Source organism: Thermobia domestica, chromosome 10 (genome assembly GCF_964235325.1).
Source record: "Thermobia domestica chromosome 10, izTheDome1.hap1.1, whole genome shotgun sequence".
Taxonomy (NCBI): Eukaryota; Metazoa; Arthropoda; class Insecta; order Zygentoma; family Lepismatidae; genus Thermobia; species Thermobia domestica.
Genome location: NC_137463.1, coordinates 209,415,569 through 209,425,489, shown reverse-complemented (window position 1 = coordinate 209,425,489; position 9,921 = coordinate 209,415,569). Strand labels below are relative to the sequence as shown.

At 32.8% G+C, this 9,921-nt stretch overlaps 1 protein-coding gene across 1 annotated transcript in view; it reads left to right on the top strand.

Annotated features, from left to right (window-relative positions):
• Window positions 1–234: 234 nt before the first annotated feature.
• LOC145661756 (carboxypeptidase B-like) overlaps window positions 235–9,921 on the top strand; it is a 36,365-nt gene continuing 26,678 nt past the window's right edge. Inside the window, exon 1 of the mRNA XM_081727091.1 lies at window positions 235–405. Coding sequence (XP_081583217.1) covers window positions 235–405 — 171 coding nt within the window. The remainder of the gene's footprint in view (window positions 406–9,921) is intronic.

The following is a 9,921-nucleotide window of genomic DNA, read 5'->3' as shown; positions in this document are numbered from 1 at the left end:
TGAATGAATTGAATCTCCTGTCACCCAGATTTCTGTTTCACAACAATCTAATGACACATATTATATAAGCTACAACGATGAAATTCCATGGTGGTTTACAAGATGATACTGCATCTTATTCTGACGTGCACCGCTTCGTTGAGTGCGGGTTTCCCTGCCAACAGCGATGATTTTGAAACAAAATCTTATAGGGGATACGTAGTGATGAGGGCCTACCCTCAAACACGCGAAAAAATGCAAAATGTGTTGGCATTAGTACAAAAAGTTGATGGTGTACAATTGTGGACAGCGTCCAAAGTCGATGGATCCACAGATTTGCTCAGTGCTCCACATGTTACAGACAATGTAACTAATTATTTGGTTAAACACAGGATCTCTTACGAGGTCATCATTCCCGATATTCAGGTAAGAAGCCGCCGAAGATAGTTCTTTTTAATTATTGTCTTTTTACTAACGGATCGCCCTCATTATTGCGACTACAAAAAAAAAAAAAAAAAAAAAAAAAAAGCACGAACGGTAGACAAATTTTTTCCACTTTCACGAAGAAGGTAAATGCGGGAAGAAAATAACTTTTTCTCTGCTTCATCTTTTTTTCTTTTTCCTTAAATTCCAAAATGAGAGGGCGGCGTTGCCAGATGTACATATTTTCTTAGCTTTTATTATTATTATTATTATTATTATTATTATTATTATTATTATTATTATTATTATTATTATTATTATTATTATTATTATTATTATTAATATTATTATTATTATTAATAGTAGTAGTAGTAGTAGTAGTAGTAGTAGTAGTAGTAGTAGTAGTAGTAGTAGTAGTAGTAGTAAGTATTCTGCCATTCTGCAGGTCCTAAAACTAATGATGTTTATTTATTTTTTTCAATTTTAGATTTAAGCCTGCAAATGTTTCTTCCAAGATTTAAGATCTTCAGCTTCCTCTTTTAACTCCTAATATTTTCTTCTGTTTCTCAAATCATCGATCAGTTGTGTTATTCTTCTCTCTACTCCTTGCTTTTTTTCACCTTTCCTTCTATGACGGTATAAAGAAGACAATTTCTTCGCAAGTTCAATGCAATTGACCTTCGTGCGAAGGATGCTGGGTAAAAGCGTTCTCTTCTCTTCTGTTCAACTTAACATATGTTCATTTGCTACTTTCTCTGTCCAATTTATTTTCTTCATCTTTTCATAGCAACATATTTCGAAGCCCTCTTAATATTTCTTGTGTAACTTCCGTAACATCCAAGTCTTTGAACCATACAATCCAATATTCCAATATATAGCACTGGACCAACTTGTTTCTTAGTCCAATATTAAGCCTGCATGTTAAGAGTGATTTTTCTTTGTTGAATGCTTCTTTGGCTATGATAATTCTTGACCTGATCTCTTTGGTGCAGTAAAGGTCTTTCCTCAAAATACTTGAAATGATCGAACTCTTCAAGTTCTCTTTGCTCTACTCTGATCCGTAAGGGCGCGTTTCCTCGAGAAATTCTTATGACTTTCTACTTTTCGATGTTGATTTCCATTCCATATAATCTCCCAATGTCAATTATTTTGTCAATCGTCTGCTTCTTCGGTTCTAACCAGGGTGGATTGATTTAAATCAGTCTGATTTAAATCAAGATTTAAATCACTTGATTTTTTAAATAAAAGTCGTTTATTTAAATCGAATTCCGAAATAAATTAATTTAAAGTGAAAATAAGTAAAATCCCATTTCTGTTCTGTTATTTTGATTATGGAAGTTAATAATCATAATACAATGAGACTCAAATGTACAGCATAGTATGAAAACAAGTGTCATGCAGAGGATGATTAGAAAAAATCCCGTTTTGAAAAGGTAACGGAGCAATCCTGATTTCTTCTTTTCGTAACATTGGGTTTGGGTTTTAAAATCGTTAATTATTCCAACGGGAAAATCACCATCGACATTTAAAACGAAAATTCTTTTTTATGCCTGTCAGTCTGTTTGTTTCCAGATAATAGGGCGTATTTGGAGGGGTCCTATCCCCTCTCTATTTTTTTTTTAATTTTATAACTTTAGGCGAAATTTATGTATTTCATGCCGCAAGTTAGTTCTGAGTTTTCAAAAATAGGCCCCTGACAAATATCAGTAACTTTTGTAAAAAAAAAAAAAAAAAAAAAAAGTGTAATTTTGATAAACGTACTTTTTCCTTAATGCTTAAGTTTTTAAATTATACGGTATCACCTATTTTTAGGTGATAGGGTAGAATCTTCATTATTCGATTAAAAAAGTACCAATAAGGCTTTTTATTACGTTTTCTTCAAGACTGAGACATTTTAGAACACGTTACATATGCTTTCACGCCTTTCTGCGTTGAGGCATAGTGTGTGATGACGTCATAAATTTAAGATATGTTTTGTTATGCGTATTATTATTATTTTTTGGCAGGTTACATTTTGCATTCAGAAGGCTGAAATTTTGCACACTCGTTCAGTGCACCCCTTAATAATTTTCAGATGTTTTCAGATCTCTGTGTGGAAACTGCGGGGTCCAGAGGGGCAAAAATGTTTTAAAGAAGGATATTTTTAACAAAAAATAGCTTTTTTCGTGATTTTCCCGCCTCAGATGGAGACATATGAATGGTACCGTTTGAAAGGCTGTTCTATTCTGAAGAAAATGATGTACGTACTATGCTCCTAGGATAAATAGGGATGTCTCAGGAAACTGTTACCTGAGATCCTGTTTAATACGGGAATCTGGGGTATTTGGGGAATATTATTTTTCGCGGGCTTACTTTTGCACCTACAAGATTGAAATTTTGCACATTTACTAAGTGCAACCCTCAGTATTTTTCAGATTTGTTTCAGATCTCTGCCTTAAAACAGGGGAAGGGGTCCACAGAGGTAAAAATTTAAAAAAGAAGATATTTTTAACAGAAAATTTCTTTTTTCGTGATTTACCTGCCCCAGATACATGATGGAGACATTTGAAGGGTACCGTTTGAAAATTTGTTTTATTCTGAAGAGAATAATGTACAAATCATGATTCTAGAATAGATAAGGATGTCTGAGGAATTTTTATATTACATCCGGGTCATCTGGAGCATTGTCGGAATGTTCTTATCTCATTGTTAGAAAGTTTTCTCACCCTTACTACTCAAAATAGAAGCTTGAAATTTTGTACACACATTTAGTACACCCCTTAGTATTTCCCAGTTGATTTTCAGATCTGTGCATTAATACAGGGGAATCCAGAGGGAATCAATTTTTTTAAAAAAGAAAGTAAAAAAATGCAGATTACTCTCAAAATTTCCCGCTTCAGGGACATGATAGGAAAATGTGAATGTTACCATTTCGAAAGCTGTTCTATTCTAAAGAGAGTGATGTATGTACCATGATCCTAGGATAGATAGGGATGATGCTGTAGCTGCTTGACTGAAAGTCTGTAATTTACCTATAAAAAGAGCCATAATTTAAAAGGATTTAGAAACATCGTTTGGAATTGATATAGGTTAACGATTGGGGATAATTCAAAATTCAACCCCAATACTTTCACTTAAATGGCATAATTAGCATTTAATACTAATTCCTAATGCTTTTTCTTTAGTTCGCGACTTGTATTATACGAGGAGAAAGATTTGATTTAAATCAAGAAAATCAACAAAAATTATTTTTTTTTAAAAAAAATCATGATTTTTTTCCTCCCTGGTTCTAACTATAATAACCGTATCATCTGCATACCTGATCTTGTTAATAATCTGCCCTCCGATCTGGAAATCGCGAAGTCCTATTAGTGCTTCTTTCATTACGGAAATGAATTACTTTTGGTAAGATCTACATGTATTATTATTATTATTATTTTATTGATAAGTACATTGTTCAGTACATACGTTAAAGTTCACATCGATTCTTTTCTAAAATAAGGAACAAGCTGAAAAGAGATAGAATTTTTTTTTATTTCATTAAATTTCTCTTTGAAGGATCTGTTGCTGCAAGAAAGATTGCTTGGACGTTGAGCTACAGAACAGTTTTCCCTTCTGTTTTTTTTTTTCCTCTTTCTTTCTCTCTCACTCTTTGTTTCTAGTGGGTCATCCTCAAGATCTCTTTAAGGTTTCAGGTCATCATCCTATTCTTGTTTATGGGTGTTTGATTTTCTCACCTGGAGAAAAGACATCAAGTTTTACATGTGATGAAGTGAAATGAAATCTTTGTTTTATGTCCCCGGTTGTGCCGGCTAGGCTAAAGGAGACGGTGATGACTAGAAATGAATGAAATGGTGGGATAGAAATAAAAAAAAAACTGGGAGAACTCTGAAAAAAACATGCGCAGACAAGGTATATAAAACATTCAGAGCAAAGGCAATCAAATTCAATTACCAAAATTGTGAGAAAAAATAAATAAAATTTGTATCTTACGCTTAAGTATATGTACATTCATGTCCAAAATGATTGTCGCATATCTATAACTGTCTTCTTGTAAGAATATAATTTGATAATAATGCTGTAGGGCACTCTTAATACTGATACTATGTGTATAATCGGGAAATGTATATTTGTGGTAAATTTCATAGGAAAAGAATTATAAATACGAAAATTAGAATGAGTAAAACAAAATGTTGCTAAATGGAGAAGAAAGTTTTGTTTTCCTATTATTGTTTTCTTTACTGCTCTTTTGACATGAAATTTGCCACATACATGTCTTTACCGACTATACACATACTAACATTGTAAGAAATACAGGGCGAATTCGTTATCACATTATATTCCTACAACAGCATATTTTTATAGACATGCGACAATAATTTTGGACATGAATGTACGTTAACACTTTTTTTTACATTATAATAGTTATTTACACTATCTAAATATAAACCTTATATGCTTTGTAAGGAGTTTCGTCAAATTTAGATCGTAAAGATGAAATATGTTCAAAATGACAGAAAAGTAGACTTGATTCCCTTGTGCACGGAAAGCACAATGCCCACATTAGAGACAAAGAATATGTGCATTCTAATCTGTGAGCATATGGTTGGTTGCACTGTTTCTGGAATCAAGTTATGAGCACATAATTTATCTTCACATTTATTTAAAATAACTTGTACAGCTATGTCAAATTTGGACATCTGTAGATCCGCAGTTCTTGAAGACAGGCAAGCGAGTACCAAAATATATCAAATTGAACATATTTCTTTTGTGTTCAAATAAAGTAGACCAAGGGCCAAGGTGGTGATACCCTTCCCCTTGGAAACTTTTGCCACTAAATTAGGGTCCTTAGGATAAAATAAATAGTTTTTGGTCAACATATAAGTGAAATACCTGGGTCCTGGGGCCTTAACCCTTTAGCACCAGTGTATATTGTAATGTAACTTTTAATATATTAATGTATATTTAAAATTTTTAAGTTTAAAAATAAAAATCAGGCTGAGGTTCCATAAACAAATTCACTTTAAGGAAGTGATATTTAAAAATGAAAGTAAAAATAAAATACAAAAACAAAATAAGGAATTATATAGGTGGAAAGCCAGAAACTAAAGGTATTTAAATTAAACAAATAGTAAATAAGGGGTTAGTTATTTGGCAGTTAGTTGGTTAGTTAGAACGGTATAGTTAGTTAATTATGAAAATTGGAATTTGGTTAGGATGGACCTCAGCCTATGTAATTAAATTATTTTGTATGTATTTTTATTGATTATGTTAAAGAGACGACACATAAAAAGTTTGATGTATAAAGGTTTTATTTTATAACAGGCTTAATTTGTTATAAAATATTTTTTTTTATTTATTATTTTGTAATGTTTTTTTAATTTTATGTCACTTGTTTTAATAATATCTAAGATGCATTTGAATTATTTTGTTCATATTTCGTAAAGAAATGTTTCATTAATAACTTGAAAACATCCAGAAGGAGTGGTTTTTTCAAGGGGATATTTTTTTTGACAATTTTCTTAGTAATAACTAGGTACCGGATGTTTAGGCATTAAAAACCTGGAAAATAGGCAGGCAAATAGCCACTTAAAATTTAAAAAATAGGCAGTAAAATAGGCACTAAAATGTAACTTGAAATAATGAAGATAAATTAAATACTGAATACAATTAAAAAAATAAATTCGTCAGAGATAATGTTCCAATAATGTAGAAACATTCCTGCTTGCTAATATCTTCTTTTACTGTATGTATAAAAAACAATTGACAAGTATGCCATGTATATTTGGTAAATACATTTTATACAGCATCTTATCACTACACATAACAGTCCAGTAATTTATCAGTACACATAGCGGTCCAACGACATCTTTTCCTTACAAACAACACTTATATTTCTCGGAAGAGGCAGAATTCTTTCTTGAAATACTAAATTATATATTTCCCCAATAAAGTTTTATCTTGAAGAAAATGCATAGAATAAGCAATATTAGACGCTAAAGCAATTATTTAGGCAGGAAGGGGTGAAATACGCAAACTAGGCAAAGTAAAATTGGCTTAAATTGAAACTATAACCCCGATATAAATTTTAAAACGTTATTTTTAATTATATCTTTAAGATTAAAGAATATACATTTTACCTAACATCCGGTCTCTAGTAATAACTGTGACGAATTTGTTCTAATTTCAGTAATTAATATTTAAGTGGTAACCTTACAATATGGTATAACCCACTTGTCCCGAAAAGAAACATCCGAAAAAGATAGTTTGACGGTGAAATTTTTCCCGACGATTTGCTTAAAAATGACTCGAAATGTTTGGTCCAGATTTTATAAATAATTTACAATATGACAGAGTAAATCGTTCATCCTCAAAATTACAGATAGAATAATTTACCTTTAGGGGTAAGTTTCTTCCAATGACCTTTGCAAAAACAACTCAGATGTTCCTTGCTCACATTTCAAAAATAAATGTTACACAAATAACCTAATCATATGATATAATTCCATCATCCTGAAAATCTAGAAGTTGTGTCACTTTTTGGAGTAAGTTTTACCCTGCGAATTCCTCAAGAACGACTCAGGCGATTTTGTTCATATTTCATAAATAAGTGTTTTATGAAAACACTAACATAGCATAACTCGTTTGTCCTGAAAAGATCCACAAGTGATAGTTTATTCTCGGGATGACTTTTTCGACGACTGTCTCAGAAATTATTCAGACCCTTTTGCTCATAGTTCACATAAATTATTTTCTTAATAATTTTATTATATGGGATAAGTTATTTCTAACAGAAATATGACTAATGGATACTTTGCTTTTGGGTCTAAAATTTCTTCGAACAAGGTTTTCCAAAACCCATTATTTTGTTTGCATTTACCAAATAAATGTTTCAGTAATAGCTGCAGCCTAACACGAGTCAGTTAAAGAAATTCAAGCGAGAAAATTTAGTGCGTTTAGTCCGTACCCTTTCTTAAATATATTTTTAAATGTTACACCGAATCACAATTTTCCTAACAAAATTGAAACTTCTTTTTAAATGTGCCTTGTTGTGGCCAAATAATTCAAGTGCATTGGTCCTGGATTTGTTTCGTGGTGAGGGCTAGTGTATTTTCATCCAACCTTAAGATATAGGCACGTCGGTGCAAAGAAAAAGTGTTTAAATAAGCCTACCCAAGATAATCAATAATACAAAGAAATAATACAATGTTACGAAATAATACAATGCTACGAAGAAACGTTGTTAATATTAGGTAGGTGTGACTGAAATGTGCAACCGGCGATTGTCAATTCCAAACGTAAAAAGGTGAAAAATACAATACCAGGTTAATCAATGGTCTCTAGGTAAAACTATCCTACTAAGAAGTGATTGATATACCAAAAAATGTTGCAATCGCTGGGGGGCATGATAGGAGAATACAGTGGGTGAGAGAGAGGCTCTCTACCCTTCGATTTAGAAATAAGGTTCGCAAGAATTTTATAAAATAAAATAATAATACTGCAACTCATGGACAGTCTGCACCTTCGTTTGAGGGTGAATATTGAAGTTCGTATATAGGTTTGCATTGAAATGAACATTAGAACACAATGTCTGCTGAATATTGCTGGGGGTTTGTGGACAGGTTTGCAGTGCATTTCAAGCGTTTCGATATTGTAACTATCCTAGTGAACTCCTGAGCCTTCCCCACTGTACACTAATTCCGGAAGTATTACTCTCCCGAGTGGGTCGTTGGAATTTTGCTTGGGGTCAAGGTGCTTATTGAATTTCATTGTATGTTGTGTTGTGTTGTTTAACCTTGTTTTCGTTACAATGTCGTATTCCATCGAAGAAAAAACACGCATTATTGAGTTTTAATTTCAAACTTATTCGTGTGAAGGGTTTGAGTAGACCTACGATTCCAAGAAATCTTACCCAAGTCAACAGTTTCAGATGAAAGAAAAATATGGCGCCTTGGTAACGATTTCGTGAGACTGGTTCTGTATATGACAAGCCTCTTCCAAAAGGACCAACAGTACTAACTGCAGACGTCTTTCACAATGTAGAGGTACGAATGACAATTCTCCAAGGAAGTCTTCAGCCCAATCCAGCTTATCTAAAACTACCGCTCACAGAGCCACGCACAAGCTGAAAATTCATCCATACAGAATTCGTGTTGTACAGGATACTGATAATGAAGTACGAGTGAGGTACTGTCATTAGTTCAATTCCTTAATTAAAGACAATGGTGTAGATATATTGGATAAGGTCTTTTACACCGTCGAGGAGTGGTTTCATTTGAATGGTTACATAAATAGTCAGAACTCTCCTTATTAGGGATGCGCACGAGACAAGATTTGTGGCTGTCTCGTCTCGAAAATGTGTTGTAAAAGTGATGTCTCGACTCGAAAAATGTATATTTCTCTATTGCAATGGCCGTGTCTCGACTCGTCTCGTGCGCATACCTACGCGTTATTGGTCCACCGAGAATCCACATGCGTTACATAAAGTTCCACTTCATCCTCAGAAGGAAGGGTGTGTGGTGTGCTATAATGCGACGACGTATCGTAGATCCTCTCTTTTCCAATACAACTGTGGATAGTATTGTCTATCGAGATTTAATTATGCAATTTATTTCCTTATTAAAAGACGATGAACAAGACTGCTGGTTCCAGCAAGATGGGGAATACCATGTGTCATACCTCTAATGAAACTTTAGAGATGTTACAAGAGTTGTTTGGTGATCACATAGTTTCCAAAAACTTGTGGCCTGCCCGCTCTCCAGACTTAACATTGCCTGACTTTTTCTGTGGGGTTTCTTCAAGGGAAAGGTGTACGAAAACAACTCCAGAACGATAGAACAATTGAAAAGAAACATTGAAACAGAACTGGAAGCAATCGCCAGAGACCCTTCGATAAGTTTCACGGAACATGATAAAGTGCAAATAATTGTGTCTGCAAGAATGAGGGAGTCACTTTAAACACTTACTGTAAAGAGCCTTCTTCCTTTCTTCAAACCAATACAGATTGCCAACTGAAAGCGAGTAATTAGTTTTATCGTATTTACACGACACACCACATTTACAAATCACATCACCTAACATGTACGAGAATGAGTTACACCTGCGATAGTATTTTTGCTGCAACATTGTTGCCAGAATGTACTATTTTATTTTTAAAAATGTGTTTTTTTCTGAATACGTAAAAAATAATTTTTACAATATCAACACTGCAAAACAACATGCTGTTTTTGTTCCATCCGATAAATATTGATCCGTACTAAACATTTACGTCAAGAATTACAACGATTAATTCTCTTTCCTATTCCTCGTAATTGATTATAAGCAATTTGCAAAATTTTTGAACTACACTTCTGGTAATTTAAGAATTACTAAAATTCAACGTTATGATTTGTCTCATTGGTTTTATTTTCAAAATATATCCATAGACAACGCTAACTTTTGTCACAAAAATTGTCTCTATCACTCTTACTTCAAATATATATATATATATATATATATATATATATATATATATATATATATATATATATATATATATAT